The following is a 15,115-nucleotide window of genomic DNA, read 5'->3' as shown; positions in this document are numbered from 1 at the left end:
TTTCATAAAAGTAATAGAAACCATAACTAAGGTAAATCCATTATAATGTATCACTAGGAAACTTTGATCACTTCTAACCCAAAGGACACCTTAAACATGACAAGTGTCTACACTGTATAATGTTTAATCAAATTAAACATAACTATCTCATCGTTTTGAAACAGGCTATGCTGTATAGCTGGGGATGTCATCAAATCGGAAATCCTGTCTCAGCCTCTGAGTGCTGGGATTGCAGGCAGATGCCACCACGCCCAGATCTTATTTCCTTAAAAGTTCATATTTCTCACTCTGAGTGGAAATTTGTATGCCTAAGAACTCAGTTCTGTGGGGCTTGCCTGTCCCCCAAGGCAACATTATTCCATCAAGAGGGTGGAGCCCAGTGACCCAATTACCTTCCCGCAGGTCCCTGTCCACTCTAGTTCTGTCACTTCGCTATCTCACTTGGGGCTAAGCTTCCTACAGGGATCTGAGGCACAAACTGACAGCAGTTAAGAGTTAGACCCATCTTTTTTTTTTTGTTTGTTTACAATGCTACCAGAAACAATCTAGTATCTGTAAGAAGAGAACGTTTTGAAAATATGTCCAGGGGTAAATTCCTAAGGCCAGTGGCAGACATTGCAAAATTACTCTCAAAGGTGTTTGCACCAATTTTCAATTCCTCAACTAGTATATAAATGCCCATTTCCCTGTGTGGTTGCCAGGTTTGGCTGTTAAATATTTAACTTTAAAAAATGTTTCTTGGGGTTGGAGAGATGGCTCAGAGGTTAAGAGCACTGACTGTTCTTCCAGAGGTCATGAGTTCAATTCCCAGCAACCACATGGTGGCTCACAACCATCTATAAGGAGATCTAGTGTTCTCTTCTGGCCTGCAGGCATACATGCAGGTAGAACACTGTATACATAATAAATAAAATATTTTTAAAAAGAAGAAATGTGTTCTTGGCTTCTAGTTTTCTGTTTCCAAATACTCAGATGCTTTGTTTTTTTAAATTTATTGTATTTGATGTATACAGGTGTTTGGCCTTGCATGTATATTTATATATCACTTGTGTGCCTGGTACCTGTGGAGGCAAGAGAGGGTGTCAGCTGTCCCTAGAACTGGAGTTACAGTCAATTGTGAGCCATCATGTGGGTGCTTGGAATCAAATTCAGGTCTCTGGAAGAACAGCCAGTGCTCTTAACCACTGAGCCATTTATCCAGCCACCAAATATTTAACTTTTATTACATAAATATGCAATATATATATTTGAAACAGGGTTTCACTAAGTAGGCTTAGCTGGCCTGGAGCTCACTATGTAAACCAGGCTGATTTTGAACTCAGAGAGATTTGCGTCCATCTGCTGGCAGTGTGCTGGGACTAAAGATGTAGACCACCACCATGGCTAAATATGTTATCTTTATTTATAACTTAGATTTACATTTCTTAAGTATTAATGGGATTGACCTTTGTTCTAGCTTGCCTCCAGTTCTGTGATAAAATATTTTGTTTAAAGCAGCTTGGGAAGGAAAAGGTTTATTTGGGTAATGTTTTTCGGTCACAATCCATAACTAAGGGAAGCCGGAGCAGGAACTTAAGCAAAAACTAGAAACAAATACCATGTAGGCATGTAGATTGTTGTTTTACTCTCTGGACCATGTTAGCTTTCTTTTATAGCTCTGACCTACCTGCTTAAGAATGGGCTAGGTCCACAGGGGGGCTAGGCCCTCCCAAATTAATCATAAATCAAGACAATCTCTCTTACAGTCATAGCTATAAGCCAGTCTCATCTGAGCAATTTTTCTATTGGGGTTGACTATGATAAATAAACTAACTAGCACTTTTCAAATATTCATTAGCTGATGTTCATAATATTTTTATCATCTTGCATCTCACTGTTGAATTTCCATAGTAAAACTTACTAGTACACACACACACACACACACATACACACACACACACACACACACACACACACACATTTTTTCTTGTTGTTTTTTTGAGACAGAGTTTCTCTGTATTGTTTTGGAGGCTGTCCTGGAACTTGCTCTGTAGACCAGGATGGCCTCCAACTCACAGAGATCCACCTGCCTCTGCCTCCCGAGTGCTGGGATTAAAGGTGTGTTCACAAGTATTAACATCTTGAGGCTTCCAGACATGTAAATTTAGAAGGAACCAGGCTGTGAAGAGCCATTTTTGAATATCAACTGTAACCGTTTGAATGTAATTGGTCCCCATAAGCTCATTGGGAGACACTACTAGGAGGTGTGGCTTGTTGGAGTAGGTACGGCCTTGTTAGAGGAAGTATATCACTGTGGGAGTAGGCTTTGAGGTCTCATATATCCTCAAGCCACACCCAGTGTCTCACTTCACTTCCTGTTGCCTGTGGATCAAATATGTAGAATTCTCAGCTCCTTCTTCAGGACCATGTCTACCTGCATACCACCATGTCCCACCATGATAATAATGGACTAAATATCTGAATTGTAAGCCACCCAATTAAATGTCTTTCTTTATAAGAGTTGCTGTGGTCATGGTGCCTTTTTCACAGCAACAGAAACCCTAAGGCACCAATCAATTCATGGTATCATAACGGGAAACAAACCTGTCTGTTAGGATTGGTTATATAGGCTGCTATGCCTTGTACAAGTGTAGATTTGTCGCTGAATTAGCAACACGCTATATGCACATCAGAAGACCTGCTCCAGCTCTGTAAGATTCATGTGACCACTAGCAGCTTTGCTTACATTTATTATGACATTTGATACAACTACAAAAAATACTTCCAGATAATGCATTCATAATTTAGGCTGACTGCTAGCCTAAGGGAACACCTGGGATTTGCTGCCTCCGTATCCATGGAACATGGGATTTGCTGCCTCCGTATCCATGGAATGCAGTCTGCTAGAGGAGGCATACTTTTGGTAGTCTGCCATTCATCTTTTCCTACTGAGCATCAGAAATCCATTTGTGACTGTCTGTGTACCTCAGGTTATGGGAGCATTTTTTTCTCTGTACAGAGCTAATTATTTTAGACCTCAGTCATGCTATTCAACTCTGTCATTGTAAGGCAAAAGCAGAAATATACCACACAGAAACAAACAAGTATGAGTTAAATTTATTTCAACAAAGAAGGTTCTATGGCCAGGCAAAAAAACTTCTGATGAAAGTTGGTTCAGTGAGTTTCTTATTTACACAATACAGCTCAAAGTTAAATATATAGCCGATGAAAAGACAATGGTATACAGGAACAATCTGATTGACTGAAGTCAGTATTAACCTTATACAGTCATGTTTTGGCTGTTTTGGTCTGAGTGGCTGGAGGCTCAGCTGTTTTGTTACATTGTTTTGTATGTATTACTTAGGTAGAGTATGGTTCACTATGAACAGAAGCCACTTTGAGACAGTATCGTTCCATTACAGACATAGATCTTAGTCAAAGTTAATTCAAGTCAGATGGTGGTGTATGCCTTTAGAACTAGCACTTGGTGGACAAAAGCACTGTAAATTTGAGGTCAGCTTGGTCTACACTAGCTTCAGGCCAGCCAGTTGCACAAGAAGACACTGTCTCAAAAGACAAAAGAAAATAAAGTTCATTCAATACACTAAATTATGGACAATTAAATTTGCATTTCATCAATTTTCACATCATGAAATATTTCTTGGATTCTTAGAACAACTTACAATGTAAGAACCTCTCCTAGTTTGCAAACTCAACAAGATCAAATCTGTAGCATTGATGGACCCAATAAACAATTTCTGGTTACTGATGGTGGCCCAAATTTCATTAATCACAAAGGATTAGAGGTTAATTTCAGCTAACACAAGGCAAACCTTGTTCTTGTCCAGATTCTGGGCAAGAGAGGCTTAATGGACTGTCTAGTGTCCTTGCCCACTTCTTATAGCCAGAAAACCATGTGATTAATAGGCACAGGAGACCGGGTTGCAAGGTTTCAGGGAAATGAATAAAGATGAGGAGAAATGAGCTGGAGAAATGGTTCAGTGGTTAAGAACTCACACTACTCTTGCAGAGGCCTCATGTTCAGTTCCCAGCACCCGCAGTGAGCAGCTCACTCTTCAGTCTTCTGAAAGCACTTGCACTCATGTGCACACAAACGCAAATACACATACAAAAAGAAGGTTTAAAATGGGGTTGACACTGTAGAGCCTCCCTTGCCTCTTTAAATGTTCTGGTTACAGCTGCAACAAGACAAGAAGTGAAGCGCCGAGGACACCAGGCAGCTGGGTTCCGAGGTTGGAAAGTGTAGCACAGACTGCAGGGTACCTAGCACACCCTCGTGGCCCTTGATGCTCCAGCTCGTGATGCTGACTGTCCAGCAACCAAGGCAGGGCAGCAAAGTGCCTGGAGAGTTCCTCCAGTGCGATTCAGACGTCCCTCTTATCCCGCACCACAGAGAAAGGGAAGAAAAGCAAACCCACCAAGACACGGTTCTTAACTATCCACCCACACATCAGGAAGCCATAACACATTCGTGCCTATATCGCGCACGCGCACCTTCTGCAAAATTTATGTTGCCCGAGTCTCGCTCACATGCTCAGGTATCGAGGCCATCTCGCGGTAGTTCCACAGAGTCCCCGGTACTTCAGGAGAGTCAGGTGACCCCACGACTCCGCCCAACTTCTCCTGGCCGTCGTCGCGCATGTGCGGTGCGGCGGAGGCAGCTCGCGGGCGGCTTGAGCGGCCGAGGCTATGGGGCTGAGTCGGGTGCGCGCGGTCTTCTTTGACCTGGACAACACACTCATCGATACGGCCGGGGCGAGCCGGAGAGGCATGTTGGAGGTAACGTCCCCGCGCCGTCGCCCTCCCCTGCCGGGCCAGCACTCCGCGGTCCCCCGCCGCGTGCCCATGGAGCTGCCTTCCCGCGCGCGGGGCCGGGCGCTGGACTCTGAACTGCCACGACTGCAGAGTCGTCGCCACCTGCGGTCACCCGTGCTCGGACGGCGCGGGACGTGACCGCGCGGGATGGGCTGCGGTGGGTTTGGGGAAAGAGGCTCAGACAAGGTTTTGGCCCAGGAAGTTACATAACTCTGAGAGGCGGGCCTGGACTTAACCTACATCAGAGTATTTTTTCCCTGCAGGCCTCTCTGTCCTTCCGGGCTTTCTGGTGTTGAGACCCTCGGGACATAAAATGCTCAGTGGGCATTCTTTTAGTGACGCATTGCTGATCCGCATCCTCCTTCCTGTAGCTGCAAATGCTGTCGGACATCTTCCTCATTTTCTCCAGTCCATAACCCACCCTTATTTTCCTCCCTCTGCCGTCAGTTTCAAGGAGAACCGAAGGAGTATCCGATGTGGAAAAACACTTACAAAAGCCAGCCCTTTCAATACTAAAGATCCTATGCTTCTTCAGGTAGTTTTTGTTTATCCGGGTCTTAAACCTTTCCCGTTTCTTGCCGCATTTCACACATGTAATTCGTGTCTATCTTATAATTGTTTTTAACACACCTCTCTTAGACTGTGCTTTTCTTCACAGCTATGTTTTTAGGAAACTCTACACCCATTTATGTATCATCTCCATCTATGTATTTCCAAATCCATTGGCAGGTAGCTTCTGTTTCCACCACTAGAATACAATTGGTTTGTCCTCCTAAACAAGTTTTTCACTGAGCTACTTCTGCTCACACTTGGAAACAGTCCAGTGCCTCTTACATTTTGTTTGACACCCTTGCCATTATCTCTACCAGCAGATAGTGCATACTTACCCCGTATTCTTACTAGCCAAGCCCACTGCTTTGAAATTAAGTTTTTGTTTTAGGCTGTTTCTTGTTATAAGCTTCTAAAACCTCACATTTAGTTTCAACCACAGTTCTTCCAGTACCAAGTGTCTCAGCAGGTCCCCTGCCCAGGCTTAGCCTCAGATCCTTGTCAAATTTGAGTGTTAACCTGAGAAACACAGTCGGATAGTTTTAATAAAATACATGGGAAGAATGTAGCACCCAGTGCTCACTCAGCGAACGATGTCCTCATCCACTCTTGTCTCTGAGGACACTTACTCTTGCATTAATTACAGAAAGGCCCAACCTATGTAGATTTTTGCTGTGATCTTGTCTCCAGGCTGACCACATCCAATTCATCCTCCACATTTCTGCCATGTTGAGCTTTGGTTTTTTGTTGTTGTTGTTGTTTTGTTTTGTTTTTGTTTTTTTTTTAAACAAAAATTTACTTGGGAGACCAAGGCAAGAACATCACTTGAGCTCCAGAATTTGAGATCAGTCTAGGCAACATAGTGAGACTCCTACCTCAGAGCAACACCACCAGCCCACCGTATTACTCCATGGTGTTGATGCCGTATTTTCCTCTTATGGCACCTGTCAGGATGTTATCATTAATTTTTGCAACTCATGCTTATGGCTGGATCCTGAGTTTCCTCAAAGGAAATACGCTGTCTTAATTATTTGTGTTTGATATGTAGTAAATGCTGAGTGAATACTGGGTGGTGGACAAGAATTCAGATCTCCAGTTTTGGTTCTTTTACCACCTCCTTTATTTATAAATGGCCTATGAAATTAGCAAAATTAAATATTGTGAAGGCTATCTTATAAGGATGCAGCATTCCTTATAAATTTCTGCCTATTCCAAAGTAACATGCTAGCTGTCATAAGCCATTCTGAATGACTTATGAGGGGCTAAGAAAACATCTGACTTTTGCCTTGGGAAGGAGTATTTCAACTGTACTTTTAAAAGAATCATTTGCAATCTCTAGGCATATGTCTTAGTTACTGTTCTATTGCTGTGACAAAACCATGGCCAAAGCAGCTTAAAGTCGGGGCTTACCTACTGTTTTAGGTTAGTCTAGCTGATCATCGTGGTGGTAGGCGGGTATGGCCCTGGAGCAGTAGCTAAGAGCTCATATCTGACCTGCATGTTGGAGGCAGAGAGCAAGACTTGTCCTGGCTTTTGAACACTCAAAAGCCCAACCCAATGATACATCTCCTCCAGCAAGGCCACACCTCCTAATCCTTCCTAAATGGTCCATCAACTAGGAATCTAACTTTCAAATACATGAGCCTATCCAGGCCATTCTTGATCAAACCTCTACAGCATGCTTTCATAGTCAAGAGGAAACCTACATGTATGGTTTTTTATTGGACAGATCAAAAAATCATTTGTAAATTAAAGGTCTGATAGAAATAGCTGTGAACATGATAAATGCATTCATAAGTATGTTAGAAAATCATATTTGGTCTTAGTAGATGATGTTTGACTCAGACATAAAAAGGGCCATCTGGGCTGAGGATGTAGTTCATTTGGTAGAGTGCTTGCCTAATTTTCACAAATCGCTGGTCTCAGTTCCTAGAATCATATAAAATTAGGCATGAGCCTGGTGGTGGTGGTGCTGCTGCTGCTGCTGCTGCATACCTTTAATCTCAGCACTTGGGAGGCAGAGGCAGGTGGATCTATGTGAGTTCAAGGCCAGCCTGATCTATAGAGCGAGTGCCAGGACAGGCTCCAAAGCTACACAGAGAAACCCTGTCTCAAAAAGCAAGCAAAACGAGGCATGGTAAAAGAAGTAAATATCAACAAAGATGAGAAAAACAGCACTTTTGGAAATTATGCAATGCCAGTACTATAGAAACAGAGCTTGAATGGTGAAATCCTTCACAGAAGACCTGTACGGCATTGCCAATTAAAGGAGTCCAGTACTGCAGTCCAACATGGAGGGATGCTCTCTCAGCCTGGACACATGGGGTGGGACCTAGGCCCTGCCTGGGATTATTTGACAGACTCTGAAAATCCCTCATGGAAGGCCTTATCCTCCCTGGGGAGCGGAGGGGAGATGGAATGGGGTTGGGGGTTGGGAGGAATGGGGGGGCCAGGAGAGGAGGAGAGGGAGAAGGAACTGAGAGTAATATGTGTAAAGAGTTAATAAAAAAATTATTATAAAAAAAACGAGGCATGGTGGTACATGCCTGTAATCCCAATATTCATGAAATAGAGGTAGAAGAATCAGAAATTCAAGGTCATCCCTCTGATACAAAGAGAGTTTGAGATCAGCCTGGATTACATAAGAGCCTGTCTCTAAAATGTTAAAAAAAAAATGGAAAAAGAAAACCAAGAACCAGGTGGATGGGCTGGAGAGATGGCTTAAGGGTTAACACTGGCTGCTCCTCCAGGGGACTGAAGTTCCCATCCCAGCACCCATGTTGGATGGCTCACAACCAGCTGTAACTCCAGCTTTGGGGATCTGATGCTTTCTGGCCTCCATGGGCAGCCCCACACATGTGACAGACTTAAAAAATAAATCTTAAAAAATAATAACAAAGGTTATTTTAAATTTCTGGGCTGTTTAGCAGGTCTGTGTGTGTGTGTGTGTGTGTGTGTGTGTGTGTGTGTGTGTGATGTTTTAATTTAGCTCCTTCACATCCAAATAACAGGCATTCAGAAAATACTTTCTTAAAGTGTTATTATATAGTTCTCAAGCTAACTCTCAAAGAGTTTTGTAAAATCACAGTTTGCTTACCTCTTTCTTCTGACAGTGACTTTGGTTCCTAGGTCCAGGGAGTGGAAAGTAGAAAAGATCTTTTCATGGATGTTCAGAGTGTTAGAGTTTGAATGTTTTAATCTAGACTGATGCTTGCTCTCTCACTGTTACAGGACCCTGTTTTCATGTCTGCAGTTACCTGGTGCATTCGTTACCTTAGTTCTTTCCGAGCTGTCTTATCCCAAGTACAAAATGTCCTTACAACTTCAAAATAGAGGGCTTTGTCCTCTATTTCCAATTGAGCCCAAACTCATTTTCAGTGAGGGGCTAGGAGAGTTTGTAATGGTGTGCTGATTCAACTTAAGTGGTATTTCTGTTTGAAGATGTTAATATTTTTATGTGCATGGGTGTATGTTCATGAGTGTGCATGCACATGTGTGTTCATATGTGGGGGCTGGAAGAAATCCCCTCATGTGTCATACTTAAGAACACCATCTGCCTCCTTAGCGACAGGTTCTCTTGAACTGAAGCTCACCAGTTCGATTAGACTGGCTAGCTAGTGAGACTCAGCTCTTTGCACTTAGAAGGTGTTTTACCCACTGAGTTATCCCCCAGCCCAAGATTATGACAGAAAAAAACAGTTCCCATATTTGAATGCTTAGTCACCCCCCACCCCAGCTCGTGGTTACTTTCTATTCTCTGTCAACCAATCCTGTTTCACTTTACCATGTTGCAGTGAAACTTAGGAGTGCTCTTGGAATGTAGCTGAAGAATTAACAGTCCATATTCTGTTTTTTTAAGGTGGTGGCACAACCATGGAGTTGAAAAGGCTAATTTTCTGTGTTTTGCTTTTGCCTTAAATGGTTAGGACTGATGTATTTTTCTTGATCAATGAGACTTTTCTTCTTGGAAACTGGGGCAGGAGGATCACTCTAAGTTCAAGACCAGCCTGGGCTACAGAGTGAGATAGCTGGTTTACACAAATAGCCTGAAGTACTTCTTTTTCCTCTATTAGAGGGAATTCTTACATTCCTAAGAAGAGAAACTGTTTTATTAATACCTTGCTCCTTTTCAGTGTACAGAGTTTTGGAGTGAGCAGTATGCCACTTGTTCCTTGTATCATTTTTACTTACTGGACTGCTTTGCTTTAATAGAAACGATTTCTGATGGTGGTGCAGGAAAGGGCCTTATGCCTGCAAGGCCCATTTATACCCATGAGCAGCACCCACAACCATCATAGCACAATGTCTTACATTCATTTCTGAAGATCAATATTTGCCTTGGTTCGGCTGACTTTAGAAGTACGTCCTTCCGTATAGGTAGTTCATTGGAAGGGTGTGGAAGGTAAGAGTAGAATGCTATTACGAAGTATATCAATGATCAGGTGACTACTGGTATGAGACACCAGTCTGGGATGACAGTGTAGAACATACTTTAGTTGTCACAAGAAAGCATCGAAGGTGTGATGTTTATCCACAGTTTCTGCCTCTGATTGGTTGAATGCTGCTCCTAGGGCAACACCACAGCCCCAGTCTGCATGTTGGATGTATCTGTGGATAAGCCTGCAAGCAGAGAAGTCACAAACTTGAAACTTGGCATCTGTGGGAAAAGTGGTTGCGGAAGGGATTTGGGCAGCATCTATTCAAGGACCCTCCAGCATATCCTTGTCTCCTTATGCCTTCCATTTTGGTTCAACTTGGCTCGTCCCTTTGGGGTCAGAATTCCATGCCCTTTTTTGCTTCTGTGTGGCATGAATTAAACCTCCCTTGACCATGCTTATCAACTCTTGCTTTGAGTATGACTTCTGCCAAGCCTTATTCAACTATTGTTGTTAAGAATGCTCTTAATTATTGATGTGAGAAGAAAGAGAAAAAAAAAGAATGGCACACACCTTTAATCCTAGCACTTGAGAGGCAGAGGCAGGTGGATCTCTGTGAGTTTGAGGCCAGCCTGGTCTACAGAGCTAGTTGCAGGACAGCCAGGGCTACACAAAGAAACCCTGTCTCAAAAAACAAAAAGGAATGAATTCAGTTTTATTTCTGTAGTTCTTGCCCATTTAACTGTCAGTGGCACTCAACCCAGAATCAGTCAGTAATGACTATGGGTCTGCTTCCTTTTCCTATGGTGATGCCCCATGGACAAGGGACCCTGTCTCCAGGGATCAGTGCATGCTATCAGGCCAGCATGTCTGCTGCAGAAGCAGGCAAGTATGAATTCAAATCCCAACTCGGGGAAATTTTTAACAGTTCTGAACTTCCTATGCCTTGTCTTGAAAGGGGAATTGTAGAGTTATAGCAAATGTTAATAAGGTCTATACTAGTGTAACCATAAAACTAGCCACATTTCAGTGCCTAGTAAATGTTAAAATAGACCAAATGGGTAACTGTGGTTTAGTAGGGCTGGGAGTGTAGCTTGGTGGTAGTGTACCTAATGTAGACAAGGCCCTTGATTCTGTCACCAGTACTGTGTGTGTGTGTATGTTATAGCAGTGCTTTTCAGAAATTATTAAAATGTGTCACTAGATTTAAGCAAAATTCTTATTTTTTGTGTCTTCATGACCAGTATGAAACATGGTAGGCTACCAAACCGATGAAAGCTTGTTTTTGGCTTTATGTGAAGAATCATAAAATAGATGCTGGTTTTTAAACATGGTAATTTGAGACAGAGACAGACCCAGCGGGGGTTGTAGGGGGCAGACATATGATATGTGTATGATTGATTGTCTCTGGGGGTGGAGAGTCCTTAATTTGGCATCTCTAAAACTAAGACCAGTTCCCTCTAGAGATGGTGTGGAAATGGGAAGAAGTCTTTGCTTCTCAAGACATGACTGTGGAAGACAGGTATGCTGACCAAGTTATTTTCCTTGTCTAGGTAATAAAGCTCTTACAATCAAAATACCACTACAAAGAAGAAGCAGAAGTCATCTGTGATAAAGTTCAAGTAAAACTCAGCAAGGAATGCTTTCATCCTTACAGTACATGCATTACAGATGTGAGGACTTCACACTGGGAAGAAGCAATCCAGGAAACCAGAGGTGGTGCAGACAATAGGAAATTGGCAGAAGAATGTTATTTCCTGTGGAAATCTACACGTTTACAGCATATGACCCTAGCAGAAGATGTCAAAGCCATGCTCACTGAACTTCGCAAAGAGGTCCGCCTACTCTTGTTAACAAATGGTGACAGGCAGACACAGAGGGAGAAAATAGAGGCTTGTGCCTGCCAGTCTTACTTTGACGCTATTGTTGTAGGAGGAGAACAGAAAGAGGAGAAACCAGCACCTTCCATATTTTATCACTGCTGTGATCTCCTTGGAGTGCAGCCAGGGGACTGCGTGATGGTCGGTGACACACTAGAAACTGATATACAAGGAGGCCTCAATGCAGGACTGAAAGCCACAGTCTGGATAAACAAGAGTGGGAAGGTGCCGCTGACACCATCCCCCATGCCTCACTATATGGTTTCTTCAGTTCTGGAATTACCTGCTCTCTTACAAAGCATAGATTGCAAAGTCAGCATATCTGTGTAACACACAGAAGAACACAGCAACCAAGTGCAGAGCCAGGTTACAGGGTTAGAACTAACGCACGCCAAGGCATTCTGTGTATTTGGTTCAGTTCTAAGAATGTAAGTGAGGATTCACTGTCATGCTGTGAAGATCCTACCAACTCTGCTGCTGTTGATAACCATAGGCTTATTGCATATCTGAAATCCAGGTTTTAAATGTGTAGTCCAGAAAACTTGAAAGGCAGAATAGCTTACATGTGGGTATGCAGGTACTGGTTTAAAGCATAGAAATAGATATATTTTTTAAAAAAGATATTCTAAAATAGAGATTGGAAGCAACTAAATCAGGTTGGTTTAAGTACTAAATCATACAAGTTGAAACATTTCATAGTGAAATTTTGCATATTTTAGACAATTTTTTGTTAAAATATTTTGCCTACTTTGTGTACTTATCTATTATCTAGTTTTTCTGCATGATTTTAGAGGGCTGAAGTTTCTGTGGTGTGAACATGACAGATTGTTATAATTTGGAAAAAGACTATTAAAAATCAACCCATGGTGCTCCATTTTCATACTTTTGGAGTGAGCTTGTGGCTTCTATGGTTTTTATTTCTAAAGAGTAAAAACTACTTTTTTTTCAGGCACACAGTGGAGAGGACTAGACATTTTGCTTGGGTTAAGTGCTGGTCACTTAACCAATATCCCCATGTGAGGAGCAGTTCTAGTGTCATTGCTAAGGGGGTCTTCAGTGAAATTGTGTGGCAGTTTTATGTATTCATGGGAGGGTTTGTGTGTGCAGTGGGAGTTGGTTAGACGCACATGCATGTACTTCTGCAACTCATGCCCCAGGAGGATGTTTAATGCAGAATGGGCACAAAAACGGGTACTTCTGTATGGATTTCAATGCTGTATTTGCATCCCCATTCCCAGTGCTCTTGGGAGACACCCTCTGGCTATAATATTAGCCACCCTAGGGTACATAAATTGAGTCAACGGAGACTGGGAGAACCTGTCTGGTCCATGTGCAGCAAAGTTAAGTGGCCAGTAGAGGCTCCTGATACAGAGAAGGGACTCTCCTAAAGGGATGACAACTTAAGTCACCATCTGATAGATTCCCTCCCCACTGTCCCTCTTACCTAAGAGACCCCCAAATTTAGAAGAGCAAGAGGGAAATTTCTCCAACACGTCATCTTTTTGTGTCTAAGGCCCCACTTTTTTCTTTATTTTGGTAATTATTTATTTTTTGAGACGATCTCACTGTGTAGCTTTTGCTGTTGTGACACCCACAGAAATTTGCCTTCCTCTGCCTCCTGATTGCTAGGATTATAATGTGCCACCATGCCTGGCAACTTTTATTTTTTTAAAGACTTTTATCAAGCTCTTAGGAACCTGAGGCAGGAGGATCACTAAAGTTTGAGAAAAACCTGGGATACATAATGAGTTCCTAGCCAACCTGGGCAACTGAGTGAAAAAAGAAAAAGGGGAGGAAGAAAAGAAGAAAGAGAAGGCAAATTTTTATAAGACAGGAATTCTCTTTTTAGCCCTGGCTGTCCTGGAACTCAAGGATCCACCTGTCTGCCTCCTGAGTGCTGGGATCAAAGGTGTGCATTACCACACCTGGACACCTCTTGACCATTTATATTTATCTACATTATCTATGCACTTCCTTGTTAGTGGACAGTCAGAGTTTTAAAAATCTCTTGCTCTTTTCCATCCCTCTTTAGAACATTGCTCTCTGCTCCCCATTTTTTTACTTTCCTGTGGTGATATCTTTCTTGCACAAATAAAGCCTGTCTGAAAGATCAGAGAGAAGGAGCAAGCCACAGCACACCTTACCACCTAAGCGTCTCAGCTGAGAATGAGTTCCTGTTTCTCCCTACTTATATCCTGTTTCTGCTCAGCTACATCACTTCCTGTCTATCTGTACAGACCTCCTGACTTCTATGGTTAGCTAGTGGCAAGTGCCATTCTCTGACCCCTCAGACAGGCTTTATTTGTACAAGCAAGATGTTGCCACATATCCCTATTTTTGTCTACAATTTTTAAAAAGTTTATAACAAATACAGGCTTTGTTTGTGCAAGAAAGATGTCACCATACTTTATTTAACTTTCATGTCCCCTTTTTTACTCCATTCCCCGGCCCCCTTTGTTTCATTCACTTACAACTGCAACCTTTGTCTTAAGCAATATTTACTTTTACAGCACATTCTACTTTTGCCTGCTTTGACTTGTTTCTTTTATTTCTGTTTTGTTTTTTGTTGTTGTTGTTGTTGTTTTTGTTTTGTTTTTTGAGAGAGGGTTTCTCTGTATTGTTTTGGAGGCTGTCCTGGAACTAGCTCTGTAGACCAAGCTGGCCTCGAACTCACAGAGATCCGCCTGCCTCTGCCTCCCGAGTGCTAGGATTGAAGGCGTGCACCACCAACACCAGCTTATTTCTGTTTTGTGACTTGGGCATCTGTTGATATCTCCAGTTTTATCTGTGGTTCTTCATAGGGAAGCCTTTTTTTGTTGTGAGTTACTTTTTATTTTTATTTTATGTGTATGGATGTTTTGCCTGCATGTATGTCTGTGCACCATGTGCATACCCTATCCCAGCAGAAGCCAGAAAAGAACATCAGATCCTCTGGAAGTGGAGTTAACAGTTGTCAACCACTTGTGTGTGCTGGGAATCAAACTCAGGTCCTTTGGAGGAGCAGCCAGTGCTCTTAACAGCTGAGCCATCTCTCCAACTCAAGAAGCTTATTCTTTTTTTTTTTTTTTTTTTTTCTTCCTGAGACAGGGTTTCTCTGTAGTCCTGGCTGTCCTGGAACTCACGCTGTAGATCAGGCTGGCCTCCAACTCGCAGAGATTCACCTACCTCTGCCTTCTGAGTGCTGAGGTTACAGGTGTGTGCCACCATTATCCAGCTCCAGCAGTTTATAAAAGGCTCAATCCACAGTACCATTCAGGTAGGAGACACAAACTGCTATTAAGAGAAAAAACAAACCAAACATGAACAGAATTACAGACAGACTCAAATGCCAACTCACTGACCACCACAGAAGAACATAGCAGGAAAAACAAACAAACAAACAAAAACCCCTAGAGACTAATTTCCATGATGAATGTAGATCTTACATTGTAACCAACTTGGCTTCATTTCAGAGAGCAAGGTGGCTCAACATAACATTAGTAAGTGTGTGTAATT

General features: G+C 42.5%; 1 protein-coding gene and 1 long non-coding RNA gene across 3 annotated transcripts; one reads left to right on the top strand and one right to left on the bottom strand.

The window, feature by feature from the left end:
- Positions 1–3,084: 3,084 nt before the first annotated feature.
- On the bottom strand, positions 3,085–4,521 carry LOC121140559. The gene is made up of 2 exons (XR_005877471.1): positions 3,997–4,521; positions 3,085–3,542 (listed from the first exon to the last, which is right to left on the bottom strand). It is a non-coding gene; the product is annotated as an uncharacterized LOC121140559 (long non-coding RNA).
- Positions 4,522–4,642: 121 nt separating this feature from the next.
- On the top strand, positions 4,643–12,502 carry LOC101831045 (N-acetylneuraminic acid phosphatase). 2 transcript variants are annotated; one of them, XM_021228671.2, is made up of 3 exons: positions 4,643–4,779; positions 5,263–5,350; positions 11,294–12,502. In XM_021228671.2, the coding sequence occupies exons 2-3, from the start codon at positions 5,339–5,341 to the stop codon at positions 11,948–11,950; spliced, it is 669 nt and encodes a 222-aa protein (XP_021084330.1). In that variant the 5' UTR covers positions 4,643–4,779; positions 5,263–5,338; the 3' UTR covers positions 11,951–12,502. The 2 variants fall into 2 exon arrangements, with proteins under 2 accessions (XP_021084330.1, XP_005072598.1); XM_005072541.4 differs by lacking the exon at positions 5,263–5,350 and having other exon boundaries at positions 4,644–4,779.
- The last annotated feature ends 2,613 nt before the right edge of the window (positions 12,503–15,115 follow it).

Source organism: Mesocricetus auratus, unplaced genomic scaffold (assembly GCF_017639785.1).
Source record: "Mesocricetus auratus isolate SY011 unplaced genomic scaffold, BCM_Maur_2.0 Super-Scaffold_100004, whole genome shotgun sequence".
Taxonomy (NCBI): Eukaryota; Metazoa; Chordata; class Mammalia; order Rodentia; family Cricetidae; genus Mesocricetus; species Mesocricetus auratus.
This window is presented reverse-complemented; position numbering and strand designations above follow the sequence as displayed.

Excerpts from the sequence above, each read along its gene's own strand:
- LOC101831045 (XM_005072541.4), top strand. The coding sequence starts at position 4,690 with ATGGGGCTGAGTCGGGTGCGCGCGGTCTTCTTTGACCTGGACAACACA. Across the intron at positions 4,780-11,293 it reads GCCGGAGAGGCATGTTGGAG|GTAATAAAGCTCTTACAATC; the intron begins GTAACGTCCCCG and ends TTCCTTGTCTAG.